This window comes from Kogia breviceps, chromosome 10 (assembly GCF_026419965.1).
Source record: "Kogia breviceps isolate mKogBre1 chromosome 10, mKogBre1 haplotype 1, whole genome shotgun sequence".
In the NCBI taxonomy this organism is placed as follows: domain Eukaryota; kingdom Metazoa; phylum Chordata; class Mammalia; order Artiodactyla; family Physeteridae; genus Kogia; species Kogia breviceps.
The window spans coordinates 2,439,535-2,460,404 of NC_081319.1; the positions used below are offsets into that span (position 1 = coordinate 2,439,535).

Sequence of the window (20,870 nt, forward strand, 5' to 3'; positions counted from 1 at the left end):
CCCGCCCCACCGATACCCCAGCCCCGCCGAGCAGGACCAGCCGCTGCTCCCTCCGTCTACCTGCTGCCGGCAGGTGAGGTCCCGTCAGGGCCTGGCACGCTCCACTCCCCTGCCCTCTCCGCCCCCAAGGCCAAGTGCGCTGCTTCCTGAGACGCCAGCCCCTCACCACACAGCTGTTCTAGAGTCGGCAGCTCTCAGCCAGGCTGCACGCCCAGACCAGTAGCGCCCCAAGGGCGACTCTGGGGTCCCAACGCCCTTTCCTTCCTGCTCCCAGCCTGTGAACTCCCAACGTCCGAGTCGCCGGGGAACGCCCTCGGGGTGACCCTGCCAGCCGCCTCATCACCTGGAATGGGCACTGGAGGCTGCAGCCCGGCCTCCCAGGCGGAGACCTGCGGGCCGTCGAGCGAGAGGACGCGCCAGCCGGCCCGGTGCCAGGAGCACGAGGCTCCGGGGCCCACAGCACGCCACTGGGCGGGCGGCGCACTCACCTCGAAGATGAGCAGGATGCGGCTGTCACGCAGCATGCGCTCGTACGGATGGTCCCTCACGTAGCCCGAGCCCCCGAGGACCTGCAGCGCCTCGCTCACGCACTGCCAGGCGGCCTCTGAGCTGAACACCTGCCATGGGCCCGGGGCGGGGTCAGCACGGGGCCGTCGGCACCGAAGCCCCTTCGGGAGGGGGACCCTGTGCCGCGGGGCCAGGTGGCCGCGGACGGGGTGGGAGGCTCCCTGCAGAGAACCGGGCTTTGGCACGAGACGACCCAGGTAGGAGCCCTGACTGTCACATCTCACCGGTGGCCGAAAAATGACCCCCCTCCCCAAAACAAGACAGAAGCACAGGGAACGCTGTGCTCTTTACCTCAGCCCGATATTTCACAAAAGGAAGCTTTGATCCCAAATGCAGGAAGACCACAGACCCAGGACGACACCGTCCTTGCCAAGGACGCCCAGCTGCTTTGTTAGGCAGATATGAAATTACAAGACACGGTCTGTACCCTCGTCTTTTGCTGGGATCACCGTTAGCTGGTGCCGACCGGGCACAGCGCACGCGGGGGGACACTGGCCTCTCGTAAGCTGGACAGTGTCCCCTGCTGCTGCCCCCGCGCCACTCCGCTCTCCCCGGCTGCATCCCAGGGGTGCCTGGCACGGGGGGTACCTCGTAAATACCTAAGCGGTGACCAAGAATGGAGGAAGACGGCAGGCGCGCCGTGTGTGGGGTTACCTTCACCATGGCGGCCTCGATGGAGCAGTCAGGGAGGCCCGGCTGGTCCAGCATCCCCGCCGTGAGGTAGGCCATACTTTCCATCACGTAAGCCTTCTGAGCCATCAGGGCAAACTTCTCCTGGGGCGTTCAGAAAAATACACCATCAAGAAAGGATCGGCCTGTACGGAGAGCCAAACCTGCCGAGCAGTAGGAAGTGAATTCAGACCAAGCCCAGCGCCCCAGAGTACCGAGGCCTGGCGCTCCTCTTCTCCCCGAATGGCCGCCTAGGAGTCGGCAGTACAGGCCGCAAAGCACGCTCTCAGCGCCCACGAGGTAGAGTCAGCCCCGCCATACCTGAATCAAGCCAAACTCGCTGAGGTTCCTGTTGAACTGTTTCCTTGTGCAGGCGTACTCGGCGGTCATTTCTGAAGAGAGCAGAGTATCGAGCTGAAAATGATCTCCTCAGTCGACCGTCACCACCCTTCAAGCGCCCAGGCCAGAAGTACGAGAAGCGGGTCTGCTGAGACCAACACCCTGAAATTGAGAGCCTTGCCTTCCAACAGCTCCGGGTTCAGGAGCGACGGTCCCCTCTGAGGGGCACCCAGGGGGGCACGGAGCAGGATCGGGCCAGTCAGACACGTCTGGACCCGGCTCTCGCCCTCACCAGCCAAGCCTGGGCCACACGGCCTCCCCGCCCTCAGCAACACTGTTGACCTCAGGGGCGCGGCAAAGGCCACAGGGCGCCCCGCGCACAGAAGCAGCCTCACAGCGGCACATGCACCCATCTGGCGGCGGCGGCGGCCCCTCCCTGCAGCCAGCGCTCTCCCAGCGCCCCCCGCGGGCACCCAGGCGCACCCCGCTCTCCCAGCGGGCTCGCAGGGTAGACAGGCTCCCACATTCCCCCATTTCCGGGCCTTGCGGTCTCAGGGGCTCTACATCCTTTGGGGACAGACTGACCACGGAGCAAAGCCCTTGCACTGAGGAGTTTTCCAGACAAGGAAGCAGAGTCCAGATGGGCTTAGGGCCTTGGGGGAAGCTTAGCACAGGGAGATGAGCCCTGAGCTTGCAGCCTGATGGGGGGCTGTGGTCTCGGGCAAATCACCCCCGCGCTCTGAACATCTGTCCCTTCGTCTATAAACGAACTCTGCCCTGAACTCCGAGGAGCTTCCTAAGCAGCCGGTGGGGAGCCAGCCCCGGGTACGCCCGCGCCGCAGCCAGGGCCCTGCGTGTCCCCGTGGTCCCTCCCACAAAGCAAAGATGGCGGTGACGTTCCGTGCCCCCCCAAACCCCTATCAGGCTGTTTCAACTTCACTGGCAAATGGCAGTCTAGGGTTCAGTGACCGTAACAGAAGGAAGGGACGATCCAAAGGCGGAGGGAGCAGAGTCCCCCCCCTGACCCCGTGGCTCACCCGCTGTGCACTCACCCCCAGAGAAGCAGTGCGGAGGCCTTTCGGTGTCCAGCTCCCACTCAGGCGTTCGCCCAGCAGCCCTGTCCTCAGCGGCCAGAGCAGCCACCCCCCTCTACCTCCGTCCCCTGCCTCCCCCACCCCGTGCGCATTGAAACCTCGACACTAGCCCTTCAGGGGCAGCCTCAGCGCACCCTTCAGTCTAAATCGAAGGCCTGAGGCTAGACGCGGACGGGACTGGCTGTCCGTGGCCTGGCTCAGCGCCCCCCGGCGAGGCCGCCGTCCGGACTCACGTACCGATCAGCTTCTTCAGCATCCCGGCCACGGCGCTGCCCATGCTGAACCGCCCGCTGTTGAGGATGCGCATGGCCACCTGCAGAGAGAGGGGGGCTCAGCGCGGGTCGCCCCCTCCGTGCGCAGCTGGGAAAGCCGGGGGCCCGGAGGGCTGGAGGGGACAGACCGCGACAGTGCTCGTCTGCCTGTACCTGAAGCCTTCTTCAAGACAAAAGGCAGCATCGATGGAGTTAATCATCCTGCCGAGCCTCCCTAGCCGGGAGGGAACACGGTGCCAGCGCCTCAGAACCAGCAATCTGTCGCGACATGCTCTCACAAACATCCCTGCAGGCACCGCCGCCCCCCAAAGAAATGGGACACCCTTATTCCAAAGGAAGTGGCCACTTCCCTCAGCCTCCGGGGAAGGGAGCAGGAACTAAGACTGGCTGGGTAGCCCCCGCCAACTCCTCACTTTCCCAGCAGCGCTTCAGGGTCCTCCTCGCACAGATGAAGAGCCAGAGGTTCCAAGCGGTGAGCCCGTCGCAGACAGAGCAAGCACCTGCCTGACGTGCAGGCCCAAGCACCCTGCACCGAGGCCGCCCCTTGCACGGGTGTGACGTGCTCCCCCCCCCCAACGTCTACAGTAACGACGCTAGCTCAGGAGTTGTGCCAGCTTCACTCCTCTCTGCCGACCCCAGCTTTCTACCTAAAGCCGAAGGCAAGCACACACACTGCTTCCCAAGTCCCAGACTAGCCGGGTTCGGGGAGGCACCCCCTTACGGACCTAGAGGGACCTGGAGACCACAGCCACCCGGGCAGCAGGGGAGGAGGGGCATCCCAGGCACACCGTGGACGGCTGGCCACCAGCGCCAGGCTGCAGAACAGAATAAACAAAAAAGACTGAAAAGAAATGAAGACAGCCTAAGAGACCTCTGGGACAACATTAAATGCAACAACATTCGCATTATAGGGGTCCCAGAAGGAAGAGAGAGAGAGAAAGGACCAGAGAAAATATTTGAAAAGATTATAGTTGAAAACTTCCCTAACATGGGAAAGGAAGTAGCCACCCAAGTCCAGGAAGCACAGAGGGTCCCATACAGGATAAACCCAAGGAGAAACATGCCTAGACATAGTAATCAAATTGGCAAAAATTAAAGACAAAGAAAGATTATTGAAAGCAGCAAGGGAAAAACGAAAAATAACATACAAGGGAACTCCCATAAGGTTAGCAGCTGATCTTTCAGCAGAAACTCTACAAGCCAGAAGGGAGCGGCAGGACATACTTAAAGTGATGAAGGAAAAAAACCTACAACCAAGATGACTCTACCCGGCAAGGATCTCATTCAGATTCGACGGAGAAATCAAAAGCTTTACAGACAAGCAAAAGCTGAGAGAATTCAGCACCACCAAACCAGCTCCACAACAAATGCTAAAGGAACTTCTCTAAGTGGGAAACCCAAGAGAAGAAAAGGACCTACAAAAACAAACCCAAAACAATTAAGAAAATGGTCATAGGAACATACATATCGATAATTACCTTAAGTGTGAATGGATTAAATACTCCAACCAAAAGACACAGGCTCACTGAATGGATACAAAAACAAGACCCATATATATGCTGTCTAGAAGAAACCATAATTCAAAAAGACACATGCACCCCAATATTCATTGCAGGACTATTTACAATAGCCAGGTCAGGGAAGCAACCTAAATGCCCACTGACAGAGGAATGGATAAAGAAGATGTGGTACATATATACAATGGAAAATTACTCAGCCATAAAAAGGAATGAAATTGGGTCATTGGTAGAGATGTGGACTGATCTAGAGACTGTCATACAGAGTGAAGTTACGTCAGAAAGAGAAAAAGAAGTATCGTGTATTAACTCATATGTGGAACCTAGAAAAATGGTACAGATGAACCGGTTTGCAGGGCAGAAATAGAGACGCAGGTGTAGAGAACAAGGGTATGGACACCAAGGGGGGAAAGCACCAGGGGGTGGGAGGTGGTGGCGTGATGAACTGGGAGATCGGGATTGACATATATACTAATATATACTACTAAAATGGGTAACTAATAAGAACCTGGTGTATAAAAAATAAAATAAAATTCAAAAACATAAAACAATAAAAAAATAAAATAGGTAAACAAAAAAGTGTGAACAGTGGAGAGCAACTCCCCTGGAATGGGCTTTGGCTTTGGGGGACCCACGTGTTCCCTCATCTGCGTGTGACATCTGCACACGGACGCCCGTCGTGTGCCCTCCACCTCCCCTACCCTCTGCTCCACACTTCCCAGGCAGCGGTGGCTGGAGCCCTGGCTGACGGCCCTTGGGTGATTCTTGTAATGCTCAGGAGGCCAGGGACGTCCTGCTTTGATCCCTGTTCACAGCCAAGGTGGGGGCAGCTTCCCGTTGTGAAGACACTTACCCAGGCCACCCAGTAAATAAGGGCAGAGCAGCAATATAAAGACAAATAGCCCAATATAAAGACAGGCAAAGATTTGGAAAAATATTTCTTCAAAGGAGATAAACAGCCCATGGAAACAACCTTCATGTCCACTGACAGATAAATGGATAAAGAAGATACATATATACAATGGAATATTACTCAGCCATAAAAAAAGAATGAAATAATGCCATTTGCAGCAACATGGGTGCAACTAGAGATTATCATAAAGTAAGTCAGAAAGACTTATTATCTGAAGTAAGTCAGAAAGAAAAGGACAGATACCGCCTGATATCACTTATATGTGTCATCTAAAATATGGCACAAATGAATGTATCTACAAAACGGAAACAGACTCACAGAGAACAGACTTGTGGTTGCCAAGGGGGAGAGGGCAGGGGGAGAAAAGGATTGGGAGTGTGGGACTAGCAAATGTAAACTATTACATATAGACTGGATAAATAACAAGGTCTTACTGTATAGCACAAGGAACCATATTCAGTATCCTGTGACAAACCATAATGAAAAAGAGCATTAAAAAAAAAGAATGTCTGTATGTGTATAACAGTTACTTTGCTGTACAGCAGACAATGGCACAACACTGTAAATTAACTATACTTCAATAAAATATTGGGTTGGCCAAAAACTGACTTCAGTTTTTAAGTAAAAATAAAAGACACATTTTTTTAAAGTTTATTTATTATTTTAAAAAATTTTATTTATTGATTTATTTATTTTTGGCTGTGTTGGGTCTTCGTTTCCGTGAGAGGGCTTTCTCTAGTTGGGGCGAGCGGGGGCCACTCTTCATTGCGGTGCGCGGGCCTCTCTTGCTGCAGAGCACAGGCTCCAGACGTGCAGGCTCAGTAGTTGTGGCACGTGGGCTCAGTAGTTGTGGCTCGCAGGCTCGAGAGCACAGGATCAGTAGTTGTGGCTCACGGGCTTAGTTGCTCTGCGGCATGTGGGACCTTCCCAGACCAGGGCTCGAACCCGTGTCCTCTGCATCGGCAGGCGGACTCTCAACCACTGCGCCACCAGGGAAGCCCAAAAGACACATTTTTCATTTTCATCAAGAACTTTACTGAACAACATATTCACCGTTTTGTTCCACTACTTCCGCCATTTTTCAGGCAACTTTGTAATTCCATCTTCTCAAAACTTTTTATCTTTTTGAGCAAAGAACTGTTCCAGGCGCCTTTTACAGTGTTCCAGGGAACTGAAATTTCTCCCGTTAAGAGAATTTTGTAAAGACCAAAATAAATGGAAATCCGAAGGTGCAAAGCCTGGTGAATATGGAGGATGAATCAGAACTTCGCAGCCAAGCTGTAAGTTTTTGTCTGGTCATCAGAGAAACATGCGGTCTTGCATTATCCTGATGGAAGATTATTCATTTTCTGTTAATTCCGGATGCTTTTCTTCAAGTGCTGCTTTCATTTGGTCTAACTGGGAAGAGTACTTGTTGGAATTAATCGTTTGGTTTTCCGGAAGGAGCTCGTAATAGAGGACTCCCTTCCAATCCCGCCATGTACACAACATCACCTTCTCTGGATGAAGACCAGCCTTTGGTGTGGTTGGTGGTGGTCCATTTCACTTGCCCCACGAGCTCTTCCATCCCACGTTATTGTACAGTATCCACTTTTCATTGCCGGTCACAATTTGTTTTGAAAATGGAATGTTTTCATTACGTGCCAGTAGAGAATCGCATGTGGAAATATGGCCAAAAAGGTTTTTCTCACTTAACTTACGTGGACCCCAAACATCGAAGCGATTAAGATAACCAAGCTGGTGCAGATGATTTTCAACATTTGATTTGGATATTTTGAGTACGTCGGCGATCGCTCTCGTGGTATAACGTTGACTGTTCTCAGTTAATGTCTCGATTGATATCGATCAACTTCAACCGGTCTACCCGACCGTGGAGCATCATCCAGTGAAAAATCTCCAGCACAAGCTTCGCAAACCACTTGTGACACGTTCGATCGGTCACAGGACCTTCTCCATACACTGCACAAATATTTTTTTGTGTTTCAGTTGCGTTTTTACCTTTCCTGAAATAATGAAGCATAATATGCCCAAAATGTTGTTTTTTCCTTCCACCCTCAATATTAAAGTGGCTGCACAAAATTCACCAATTTTGATAAGTTTTTTAAAAAATGCATGCTGGGGCTTCCCTGGTGGCGCAGTGGTTGAGAATCTGCCTGCCAACGAAGGGGACACGGGTTCGAGCCCTGGTCTCGGAGGATCCCACATGCCGCGGAGCAGCTGGGCCCGTGAGCCACAACTGCTGAGCCTGCGTGTCTGGAGCCTGTGCTCCGCAACAAGAGAGGCCGCGACAGCGAGAGGCCCGCGCACCGCGATGAAGAGTGGCCCCCGCTCGCCCCAACTAGAGAAAGCCCTCGCACGGAGACGAAGACCCAACACAGCCAAAAATAAATAAATAAAAATAAATAAATTTATTAAAAAATTCATGCTGATATATAACAGCCGTCAAAATACAATCTAGCAAAATTGTTTCGAATGAAATTAAAGACAACTAAATGCTACTAGAGCCATCTTATGGAAAACACCGAAGAAACTTTTTGGCCAACCCAATAAAATTTAAAAAATCCCCAAAACGCAAAGGAGATAAATAGCCAATAAGTGCATAAAAAGATGCTCAACACGACTAATCATCAGGGAAATGCAAATCCAACCACAACGAGATACACTTCACACCCACGAGGATGGCTGTAGTTTTTTAAATGGACAATCACACTTACTGACAAGGATGTGGAGCAAATGGAACCCTAGCGCACTGCTGGCGGGAATGTGAAACGGTGCGGCTGTTGTGGAAAAGAGTCTGGCGGTTCCTCGAAAAGCTAAACATATAGTCACCATTTTGACCCGCCATTTCTTCCAGGTGTGTACCCAACAGAATGGAAAACAGCGTTCACACAAAAACGTGCACGTGAGTGTTCACAGCAGCATTATTCAAATGGCCCCAAACTGAAACAACCCAGATGTCCATCTGCTGATGACAGATGGACAAAACGTGGTCCATGCACGTGATGGAACGTTACTCAGCTATAAGAAGGCGTGACACCTGCTAGACTTGGATAAACCGTGAAAACATGCAGCGTGACAGAAGCCACACAAGAAAGACCACACATGGATTCCATCTAAATGAAACATTCAACATAGGCAGATGGGGCCTGCCTGGTGGCGCAGTGGTTAAGAATCCACCTGCCAATGCAGGGGACACAGGTTCGAGCCCTGGTCCGGGAAGATCCCACGTGCCGCGGAGCAACGAAGCCCGTGCGCCACAACTACTGAGCCTGTGCTCTAGAGCCTGTGAGCCACAACTACTGAACCCACATGGCACAACTACTGAAACCCACACGCCTAGAGCCCGTGCTCCGCAACCAGAGAAGCCACCGCAATGAGAAGCCCGCACACCACAACGAAGAGTAGCCCCCGCTCGCCGCAACTACAGAAAGCCCGCGCACAGAAACGAAGACCCAACGCAGCCAAAGACAAAAATAAAATAAATTCATAAACAAACAAACAAAACAGGCAGATCCACAGAAGCAGAAAGTGAAACAGCGACGGCCGAAGTCTGGGAGAGGGCAAATGAGACTCAAGTATGGCGTAAGGTCTTGCTGGGGTGACGGCAACGTTCTAGAATTAGACCTTGGAGATGGCCGCACGAGCAGAGTGAATACACTGAAACCCAGCACAGCATTCATTTGAAGATGGTAAATTTTGTCATGTGAATTACCTGTTACGAAAAAAAATACTCTTAAGAAAAAAAAAAATCAGGGTAAAGCACTCAGGACCCAGGGCTGCGCATCCTGAGCTCTGCAGGGCCACTGGGCTGCTTCCTCCACGGGCCGGGGGAGGACTCGACCCCTGCGCGAGGGAGGGTGGGACTGAGTGCCGCCGCAGCCCCGCCTCCCAGGGCTGACTTCTCTCCGCTCTGCGGACCTCCCCACAGAGAGCCACGCACGGCCGCCCGGCCCGCCCGGCCCAGCGCACGGCCGGCAGGGAGGTGACGGGAAGCTGCGCCAACGCACACGAGACTGCAACAGAGGTCAGCACACACAGGGCAACGCACCTTAAAGCCGCCGCCAACTTCTCCGAGGACGTTTCCCACGGGCACCCTGGTGTTCTCAAAGTGGACCTCGCAGGCTGGAACACACGACACCCGGGGCCCCCGCTGAGGGGGACGAAGCGCCCCACCCCAGACCCCCACGCAGGGGACGCGGTTCACGCGCTCACTCGCTCACGCATTCAGACCCTCCACAGTCCGGGCTGAGGGACCCAAGGGGCTGAGCCTCGTGAGGACGGCAGGGCAGCTCCGGGTGGGCCGAGGGCCACTTACAGGACACCAGCCTCGAGCGGACTGAGTGCCGACCGGGCCTGGGTGGGGAGGAGGGAGAAGGGAGGAAGGAGGAGCCCCAGGCCGGAAAGAAGGGGGTCTGCTGCACTGCAACGCTGACCCAGGACCCCCAGCACCACCTCCCCCCGAGGCTGAGCGTCACGAGGCGGCGACGGCCTCACCTTGAAGTCGTCACTGCCCGACATGCGGAGAGATGTCGCCAAACGCTCAGGTGGAGACAAAACTACCTAAGTCTCGTGCTATCTCGACGTCTGCCATCTTTTTAACGAGACAGAGTCCCACCACGTCGCTCCCGCTCACACACACACAGGCGCGCACGTGCCACTCACTGTCGGAGCCTCGAATGCCTAACTTATCCTCGGGTTTCCCGCTGGTCACTCCACCAAAGTCTCTCTCTACGATGAACGCTGTGACCTTGTCCTTCGCTGAGCCGTTAGAATCAACAACTTCTGTCTTCGCAAACACAGTAAAAACACTGGCCAGTCCTCCATTGGTGATCCAGACCTGAGGACAGAAGGCAAAAGGGCTCCAGAGAAAACCAAACTGCTACAAAGTGGCCACCCTCGGCACCAGCCGCCCATCACAGCTCAGGCCAGGGCGGGCTCAACCCAGCATCCCCAGACCACGGATTTCCCCAGGAGACACAGGTGGCCCTGCACGTGTGTCTGTGCGTGTGTCAAGCAGCTCCGGCTCAGCATGGAACAGCTGGGGGTGGGAGGGAGGCAGAAAGGAGTGAGGGAAACGGGGAGGGGAGAGGAGAGGGGAGGGGGGAGGGCGGAGGGGGAACAGACTTCTCAACAAACTGCTCCATATAGAACTTATTTGGATCTTAATTCAAGCAACTTATTTGTAAAAAAGAAGTATGAGACAATGAGGGAAGTTTGAACGTTAAGCAGAGAGTAGGAAGCGATCAAGGTTTAAGTGTACGCCGTGACCTTCTCAGGCCCGTCCTGCAGAGGCGCGCTGAGCTCGTCACGGCTGCCACCCAGAACTGCAGTGTGACGGAGGAAGCACTGAAGCCGGGGGACGGGGGCGGACACTCACGACGCTAAACTTTGGTGTTTCAAATTCCGTGCAAGAAAAAGTTAAAAGAATGGACACAGGAGAGCAGCTGGGGGAGGGGGGCGGCACTACGGAGGCCTGCAGGCTCAGGAGTCAGGACACCTTGCTTCCCATCCTGCCACGAAGCGGACGGTATGGTGGTGGGTCACGTGACCCCCCGGAGCCACCGTTTCCTCTTCCAAAGGAGGAGGTGCGTCACCCGAGGATGGCGGCTAAGGGGTGGCGCGCCTGCCCTTTGTGACCCCCGGAGCGTGGGGAGCGGTCAGCGAGTGGTGGCGAAGGTCGGGACGGAGGCCACGCGGCGGTACCTTGGAGCCGTTGAGGAGGTAGTGTTTCTTATCTTCACTCAACGTGGCCCTGGTCCGGATGGAGGCGGCGTCGCTCCCACTGCAGGGACAGAAATATGCGGCTGAGGGGTAACGCTGGAGACAGAGCAGAGCGGTTTTCCGGCCCCACGGAAAACACAGGGCCACGGCCAATAGATACATTCAGCTGTGCAGCCACAGACCATCTGTAGACGGGCGGGCGGGCTTCAGGAAAACTTCACCTCTGCAAACGGGTGGCGCGGTGGATGTGGCCAACCGTGCCCTGTCACACCGGGGGAAAGGGCGGCAGTGACAACGTCTGGGAGGCCTAGACACGGAAAACGCCGGCTCACACGGGCTCTCAGCTCCCGCAAGGCGCGTGCCGGGGGCCCGGGTCCCCAGGTGGGGAAGCAGGATGGAAAGGGGCTGGATAACGGACTTGCCATCACGGCAGCTGTGAGACTCGGGGCTCATCACCCCATCTCACTGAACCTCAGTTCACAGCCTGTAAAGTGGGGACAACACCACCCGCCCGTCATACCCTAAAAGTCGCTGTGAAGCCTGAACGCATTACTGTATATAAGGAGGGTTGCAAAGCACAAAAAAAACTGCAGGTGCTGTCAGCCATGTTATCTCATTTGTAAAGGTCACCAGGAAAGAGGAGTAAGGTAAAGGTAAGAGAGCGTGAAGAGAATGGGTGAGCAAAGCTGCGGACTCGACTCCCCGGAAGTCTTCAGGGAGGGCAGCAGCCAGCCAGCCCTCTTCAGAGAAAGCCCCGGGGCCCTGAAGCCGTGTGCGGCGCGCGGGGCTGACCTGGCTGGCTCCGTCAGGCAGAAGGCGGCCACGCGCTCCCCGGAAGCCAGCGTGGGCAGGTACCTGGCCTTCTGCTCCTCGCTGCCGGCCAAGATGATGCCCTGGCGACACACAAGGGCTGCTTTCAGCGGCGGCAAGAGACAAGTGTGGGAGACGTGCTTGCAGAACACGGCCCCCTCTGGAACGCGCTTCCTTCGCGCAAGAGCTGGCAGCCACAGTAAAAAGTGGGGAGCTGCCGGGGGGTCTGGGGAGCTGGGCTGCCAGGGAGACCCCCAAGCACAGCTCCAGGGAGGGCCTCAGTCTTTCCGGCAGTTTTTCCACCTCCCGGCAGGGTGGCCGGGGCCGGGTGGCTGGAGCCACAGCTGGTGCTTGGGCAGCGCCACGCCCGGGCGCCAAGCCTGCCGTGCACTCAGCCCCCTCGGTTTCTACGCTGAGCAAGAACCACCCAGGGAATGAGCTGTGGGCCCCTGGACCTGCCCTGAAAGACTCCAAGCCCAGCGGAGCAGGAGGACAGGTGCCAGCAGCAGGGGGGACACGCTCAGGCCCCGAGGGAGCCAATCAAGAGGCGGGGTCACACCTCCAGCCCGCGGTGAAGGCAGGCTCCATGGAGGCAGCAGCATCTGACCTGGGCCTGGAAGGATGGGTCAGAGCCGACGGGGCAGGAGGAGGTTTCAAAAGGAAGGACAGGGCCACCGAAGGGCACTGAGCACGGTACAGAGGCTGCAGGACAGCGGGCCTCCCTCCGAGACACTGAGCCGGCCGGCCGCCCCCTCGCCAGCGCAGAAACCCGGAGCCCTGACCTTGAGGCCGATGGCCTGGTGTGCCGCCAGCGTCACGGCGATGGAGCCGTCCAGGCTGATGATCTCCCCCAGCCGCGCGTACATGGTGTTGGAGAGGCCCAGGCCACCTAGGGCAGAAACAGTCCGGCTTCCCTTACGCTCCAGCCCCAAATTCCTCCCAGGAAAGGCAAGTGGCTTTATAAAGTCAAGTCAGCTCACCATTTTAAAAAAATCACAACACAGAATGGTACAAAGGAAATAGAAATTACTCATAAACCTATCACTCAGAAAGAGCATTTTTGTGTACACCCTTTCTGACTTTTTCTAGGCATATAAGCATATACAAGTGTATATTTTAATATAAAAATGTAATATTTAATACAAAAATGTATAGACACCTAAACCTACATAAAGTTACTTGAAATGCCGTGAACATCTCCTATCACAGACCTTGGGCTTCACAGACGTGAACCCCATTCCGCATCCCACCCCCGGTATCTCGCGGCCTCCAGGAAAGGTCTCTCCGCCTGGGATACTGGCATCCGGGGCTGGGTCCTTCTGTCGCAGGGGCGCCCCGTGTGCTGTAGGACGTGGGGTGGCATCCTTGACCTCTGCCCGCTAGATGTCAGTACTTCCCCCTCCTCCGCAGTTCTGACAACATAAATGTCTACAGATGTTGCCAAATGCCCACCCGGGGTCGGGGGTCAAAGTCACCCTCGGAAGGAGTCGGTGTTGTAGGAGCAAAAAGAGAAAACACTAAAAACACAGACTCCGCTGAACTCGGGTATTCCGCATATATATTATCTTCAACTTCCGGTGGTGGCGGGGTGGCCTTGTGTGCGCCGCCCCGGGGCCGAAGGTCACGCGCGGCCCAGCTGCAGGGGGCGCCTTTCACACAAGGGGAGGGCCGAGTCCCTGCAGGGGTGCGCAGCGCCCCCTGCGCTCAGCGGGGACCCAGGGAAGGCCAGGGCCCTGCGGCACCCGTCAGCGTGCCGCTTTCAATCAAAACGCTTGTGTGCTCCTACTTGTTTCACATACTGAAGGCAGTGTTGCTTGTTCAAAAAAAGAAAACACGATTTTATTCCCCATGAAAGTATCAGAAAAATCATGGGGGGAGGACAAGCAATGGGGACAGATGACAGGCGGGTGGAGACTGCGCGACGGGGGAGGGGCTGAGGGGCCGGAAACGCCCAGGGGGAGCCAGGGAACTGGGGGCGGAAACCCGGCTGCGGGTGGAAAGGCCTCTCCTCCGGGATGGCGGCTTCCAGCCAGCCTTCAGAACACTCCGGGACTGCGGACAATTCCCGAAAATGTGTTGGGCGAGAACATAAGGTTGCTGTCGCCTTAACTTCCCCAGGATTTAGAAAAAGGAAGGACAATGAAATAGCCCCAAATGTGACCACTGGCATCTCATGAAAGAAAAGAGCATTTTCACGCCCAAGAAGGGGACATAAAACAGGAATAAGGGATAGATTTGTGCAACCACACACACACACACACACACACACACACACACACACCCCCCACACACACACCCCACACACACACACGTGCTGGCATAAAACACAGAGATGCAAAAAGACATATTCCAATTTTACACAGGAATTATCTGGAGGAGAACTTAACTGCTGCTTCTCATCGGTCAAGAAGTAGATTCCTAATGATTCTGAAGGGGAAACGGGTACAACCACCAACCTGGCTGTGTCTGCCAGCCTTCCTCCGCTATCTGTTTTCTCCAAACACTTATTTTTCTCAGCTCATGACACCAACCCGCTCTGTGGGTCAGCCCCACCTGGTCTCTATTCTAATATTCGACGCGGCCCCCACCTTACGGCAGACAGTTCCCCGGGGCCTGCGGGTCACCCACAAGTGACACCGACAGGTCTCGAGGTCTGGGGAGAGCTCAGTCCCCTGTCCCCAGCCAGAGGCGGCAGGTGTGGCTCCCCCAAGAGGCCTGTGCTGCACCCCGCCACCCGGGGGAAGCAGCAGCAGCAGCTGTCGCGAGTTTTCTGCACAGACTGTAGTCTTCCGTACATTCGGAAATGCGGTGAGAGGGATTTCATAGGAGGACAAGGAGGAGACGTCCTTTAACAGCTTAATACTCTGCGACAGACACACACATCAACGAAGATTTAACCTGATTAAAATCTGCCTCTAAGTTAAGGAAATCAGGCGTCAAACTCGTCTGTTCTAACTTTTCACGTTTCGTCTCAGACTGGAGCAGCTGCAGGCTAGGTCCCGGCGGGACTTCCTGCACAGGCAGCTGTGGGGTGGGGTGCGCGGAGGCAGAACGTCAAGGACAGCTCCCGCGTCCGGGCCTCGCCGTGCAGGCCTCACCCACAGCCTGCCTGGGAGAACGTACCCGGACGTCACATACCACCCACAGCTCTCGGGTGCAAACCGCTGACCCTGTCCTGAGGGAGCCGGGGCTCGGCGGGAGGGCTCTGAGAGCAGGGGGTGCGGGGCGAAGGCCACACATCTTCGTCAAAAGATCTCGAGAGTGAAAATCCAGGGACGTGCGTTCGGGCCAGTGCTCGCGGGGGACGGTTGGTCCCTCCTCCTCCCTCTCACACTCTGTGCCCGTCCCCTTACTCCCACAGAGCTGAGAGGACCACCCCTAGATCAGGCAGGAGACACCCAAGCTGCATGACGGGCTCAGTCTAACAGGGCACGGCCACCGGGCGAGGATCCGGGGGGAAGGCAGGGCCTTTCACTGTAAACCTCCAACAGCAACGGGCACGGCCCAGAGGACAACGGGCCTGCTCGAAGGCTCCCGAGGCCAGAGCCCCATCCCCGAGGCGGCCCGCGCCCCACAGCTGTGCGCCCACCCCTTTGGCCGCTGGGCCCTGGCCCCTGGGCGCGCACCGCGAGACCTTCCCTACCCACAAAAGCACCGGAGGGACTGCGGCAGCTCCTCCGCCACAGAGACCAAAGGGCTTCACAGTGGAGACCACGCTGCACCGGCCCGAGGTGGCCGGAGGTGATACCCACCCCCTCTCCCCCACCCAGGGGACCCAGAGAGCACAGACATCCTGCAGGGTCCCTCCCCACCTCCGAGCAGGAAGGCACAGAACTGGATAGCTCTTCCGGCTGAAAAGCCTCTTAGGCCACACACTCACCAGCCAGCCACCCTGGATTTAACCCACAAAGGGAGGTTTTACAGCCTGACCTTGGACTTCATGCATTTTCAAAGGCCACCTTTCTGGAACAGAACGCTTTTTTTGACAAATACGGAGGGTTTTCTTAAAAGCCAAACTGGGTGGGTGGTGGTTTCCTTTACTTACCATATTCTTCTGGGACTTGCATCCCAAAAAGCCCCAGCCTCTTCAGCTTCTCTAAAGTTTCATGTGGGATTTTTCCCTCCCGGTCAATTTTTTGAGAGTCCACTGCCAAAAGGAAATATTCTGATTAAACAAAACATAACCTATGTTTACACAAAGAGAAGAAAACAGAACAACTGTTGTATGTTATACAATCCCAGCGTCAGAAACTTCAGAACTGGAAATTGTCTAGCCGTGGTCATTCAGCATCATGTTGGTTCAACTTTACCTCATTCGCCCACAGCAAGAACTGCATTTCAGAAAATTACCACTACCAGGTAATGTTCTGTTTCTTGATCTGGGTGTATTCACTACATAAAACTGCAGAAACTATACATTTATGAGACCTAAACTTCTCTGCAGGCATTTATTACTAAGCTTGAACTTTTGTTTTATCACCTGTACCTTCTAGAAAATTAGACAATGAACACACAAGTGCCAGCACTGCCCTAAAATGTTTTGCTACGTAGCCGGACTCTAGGCAGCTTCTGGACCCAGCTCCGCCGGTGATCAGAGCAACACCCTTTCCCCAGAGCCCACAGGTTCTTGAGGTCAGTCTGTTTACCACCAACACACACAGTCGTCACAGCAAAGCTCAACCATCGCTGCATTAGGTCTGCAACTGCACACTTTTTAAAGTTTTATTTATTTAGTTTTGGCTGCGTTGGGTCTTCGTTTCTGTGCAAGGGCTTTCTCCAGATGCGGCGAGCGGGGGCCACTCTTCATCGCGGTGCGCGGGCCTCTCACTGTCACGGCCTCTCCCGTTGTGGAGCGCAGGCTCCAGACGCACAGGCTCAGTAGTTGTGGCTCACGGGCTTAGTTGCTCCGCGGCATGTGGGATCTTCCCAGACCAGGACTCGAACCCGTGTCCCCTGCATCGGCAGGCAGACTCTCAACCACTGCGCCACCAGGGGAGCCCTGCAACTGCACACTTTTATATGAATCAAGTAAAAGTGTTTTCATCAACTGACAACAAATTAAACTTCATCACTATTATAAATCATAAAAACAACCATAATCACGCTCATAAATTTTTATACATGTGGGTCACTAATGAGAAATATAGGTTCCCCAAATCCCTCATTTTTAACTTTTACAATTCAACTGACATATATAATTGGCACACAATAAACTGCACATATTTAGAATAATTTTTTGAGTTCTGACATCTGTTCACCCATGGAACCATTCCCACAATCAACAAAAGCATTTCCTTTTCCACCGAAATGTCCTCAAGTCCCTCCGTGATCAATCCTTCCCTCCACCTCCATCTCCAGGCAACCACTAATCTTTTCGGCTATAGATTGGTTTGCATTTTTGAGTTTTTAGATAAATGGAATCACAAGGCATCTTTTTTGATCTGGCCTAATCTGGCCTAATGATTTTGAAATTCATCCTTATTGTTGCAGGTATGAATACTTCATTCCTTTCTATTGTTCAGTACCTACTGTATGGGTATAAAATTGTTTATCTGTTCACCCCTTGAAGGACATTTGGTTGGTTCTCAGTTTTTGGCTCTTAGAAATAAAGATCCTGTGAACATTCATATTCAAGTTTTGGTGCAACTACATGTTTTCATTTCACTTTGGAGTGCAGTGGCTGGGCTGTATGGTAGGGGATGTTCAACTCTGAAGAAACTGCCAGGATCTGGGAAGACTTCCTTCCCTCAAGATGGAGATACAGACACTGGATTTATCTTGCTGCCTTAGAATACAGGGTATTAGATACAAGGAGGAAGAGTCATGTGTTACTAGTAGCAAAGAATCAGCCCGAGACCAGGCATTCTCAACAGGGCAGCATCACCCCCAAGGGGGTGAAAACAGTTCTGGAAGAAGAGGAGCAAAAAAATATATTTTAATGTATAAAGCACAGCAACACGTATAACGTAAACAGATAATAATATAGCTGTGGCATTAAAACTTCACAGAGGGATGTGATTAAGGTAAAAAGATGTCTAAAAAGGCTCTGGGGGAAGAGAGAGCAGTAAAAAAAAGTTGAAAAACAGTGCCCTACAGGCTTCTCTGCTCCTCCGGACAACATTTAAAGGCAAGTCTCGAATGGATCAAACTATTCCAAGTAACTTAATTGTGCCCTGGAACAAAGCTTAAGACCATATACACACACACACCCAGCGCGCGCGCACACACACACACACACACACACACACACACAGACACACACAGACACACACACCCAGCACCAATAATGTAAAATCCACAATGACTGACATCCAACAGAAAAATACCAGGCACATGAAGAAGCAGGAAAATATGAGTGATAATGAGAAGAAAAATCAATCAATTGAACATGACCTACAAATAACAAAGATGACAGTGGACAAGGGTATTACATGAGTTATTATAGGGGCTTCCCTGGTGGTGCAGCGGTTGAGAATCCACCTGCCAATGCAGGGGACACGGGTTCGAGCCCTGTGCACAGGAAGATCCCACATGCCGCGGAGCAACTAAGCCCATGCACCACAACTACTGAGCCTGCCTGCCACAACTACTGAAGCCTGCGCGCCTACAGCCTGTACTCCACAGCAAGAGAAGCCACCGCAATGAGAAGCCCGCGCACCGCAACGAAGAGTAGCCCCCGCTGGCCGCAGTTAGAGAAAGCCCGTGTGCAGCAATGAAGACCCAACGCAGCCAAAAATAAATAAATAAAATAAATAAATTTATTTTTTAAAAGTTATTATAACCAAATTCCAAATGCTCAAAAATGTGGAAGAAAATATGAGCATATTAAGGAGAGACATGGAAAAATAAAGACACCAATCAAATTTCCAGAGATGAAACAATGCTTAAGCTGAAAAACACTGGATTGGATTAACAGCAGACCAAATACAGGGGGGAAAAGAAGATTAGTGAACATGAGACATAATAATAAAAGCGATACAAAATAAAAAAGACAAAACAACAACAACAGAGCACCAGTGAGCTGTGGGACAACCCCAAGCGAATACATGTATATCTCTCTTTATACATTATCTACGCCATTTGTACAGACACGCATGCTTTATATATATATATATAAAACATCTCCAAAGGAGAGCAGGGAGGAAGCAGTGTGGGAAAGCGGTATGGTTGGTGATACAACAAAGTTTAAAGAAATAATGACCAAAATTTACCAAAGTTGATAAACACTATAAACCACACAGATCCAGGAAGTTCAAAGAACCCTGAGAAAAAAGTGAAGAAAACTGCACTAATATCCATTTCTCTAAAACCACCTAAAAGCAGCCAGATACAAAGAAACACGCATGAAAAACACCAAAGATACTATGGTAGCAGAGGTCTCATCAGAAACAATGCTAAATCAGAAGAGACTGCTAAAGAAAAATGTTGTCAACACGGAAGTCTTTTCTGATGAAACAGACTTTCCAGATACATAAAAGCTGTAGATCCTCACGCCTGCAAACCTGCACCACAAGAAAAGTGAAAAGAAGTCCCTCCCACAGAAGAATGATGGTACCAAGAGGAGGTCAATACATAAAATGGTAAATTTTATTCCATGTACATTTTATGACAGACAGACAGACAGACAGAAAGAAAGAAAAAAAGTACTGTAGGGTTTATAAAGAATGTAGAAATAAAATGTATGAAACAGGGCTTCCCTGGTGGCGCAGTGGTTGAGGGTCCGCCTGCCGATGCAGGGGACGCGGGTTCGTGCCCTGGTCCGGGAAGATCCCACATGCCGCGGTGCAACTAAGCCCGTGAGCCATGGCCGCTGCGCCTGCGCGTCCGGAGCCTGTGCTCCGCGACGGGAGAGGCCACGGCGGTGAGAGGCCCACGTACAGCAAAAAAAAAAAAAAAAAAAAAAAAAAAAAAAAAAAAAATGTATGAAACAGAACATGGGCTGGGAAAGCAGAAAGGTAAGGTTCTTACACTATACATGAAGTGGTATAATATTAGCTGAAAGCAGATTTGGATAAGACATAGCATATGTTTACATACTATAAATTCTAAAGCAACCACTTATAAAACACAAGAGGCATAACTAATAAACCAACAAAAAAGATAAAATGGAATCATAAAAAATACCCCAGTAATCCAAAAAAAAGCAGGAAAAGAGGGAAAAAGATCAAAGAAAATAAGGGACAAATAAACAGCTAGATGATAACATTAAACCCAACTATATATATCAATAATCACATTAAAATAATCATATATCAAAAACCAATTAAAAGGCACAGAATGCGGGAGGGTGGAATTGGTAAAGGAGATCAAGTGTATGGCGACAGATGGAAACTGAAGTTTGGGTGGTATGGCATAATATACACAGAAATAGGAATAAGTGTTGTACACAGGAAACTTACAATGTTACAAACCAACGTTACCTCAAAAAAAATAATAAATTTAAAAAAGGGGGGCTTCCCTAATGGCACAGTGGTTAAGAATCCGCCTGCCAATGCAGGGGACATGGGTTCGAGCCCCTGGTCCGGGAATATCCTACATGCTGTGGAGCAACGAAGCCCGTGTGCTACAACTACTGAGCCTGTGCTCTACAGCCCATGAGCCACAACTACTGAAGCGCACGCACCTAGAGCCCGTGCTCCGCGACAAGAGAAGCCACCGCAATGAGAAGCCCGTGCACCGCAACAAAGAGTAGCCCCCGCTCGCCGCAACTAGAGAAAGCCCGTGCACGGCAACGAAGACCCAATGCAGCCAAAAATAAGAAAATAAAATAATTAAATTTATTTTAAAAATTAAAAAGGAAAAAGCACTGTCAAATTGGATTAAAAAAACAATATTCAACTATGCTGTCCATAAGAAATCACTTTTTCATTTTTATTTTAAAGTTTTATTTTCACATAATTTTAGATTTAAAGAAAAGTCACAAAAATAGTATAGGGCTCCCGTATACTCTTCATCCAGCTTCTCCTAA

The 20,870-nt window shown here is 52.4% G+C and overlaps 1 protein-coding gene across 1 annotated transcript in view; it reads right to left on the reverse strand.

The window, feature by feature from the left end:
- The window catches only part of ACAD9 (acyl-CoA dehydrogenase family member 9), a 49,636-nt gene that overhangs the window by 4,266 nt on the left and 24,500 nt on the right, over positions 1-20,870 (reverse strand). The window contains exons 3-12 of the mRNA XM_059076728.2: positions 15,948-16,049; positions 12,685-12,791; positions 11,885-11,985; positions 11,075-11,153; positions 10,034-10,208; positions 9,420-9,493; positions 2,907-2,982; positions 1,558-1,628; positions 1,222-1,341; positions 489-617 (exon numbers count right to left, since the gene is read on the reverse strand). Coding sequence (XP_058932711.1) covers positions 489-617; positions 1,222-1,341; positions 1,558-1,628; positions 2,907-2,982; positions 9,420-9,493; positions 10,034-10,208; positions 11,075-11,153; positions 11,885-11,985; positions 12,685-12,791; positions 15,948-16,049 — 1,034 coding nt within the window. The remainder of the gene's footprint in view (positions 1-488; positions 618-1,221; positions 1,342-1,557; positions 1,629-2,906; positions 2,983-9,419; positions 9,494-10,033; positions 10,209-11,074; positions 11,154-11,884; positions 11,986-12,684; positions 12,792-15,947; positions 16,050-20,870) is intronic.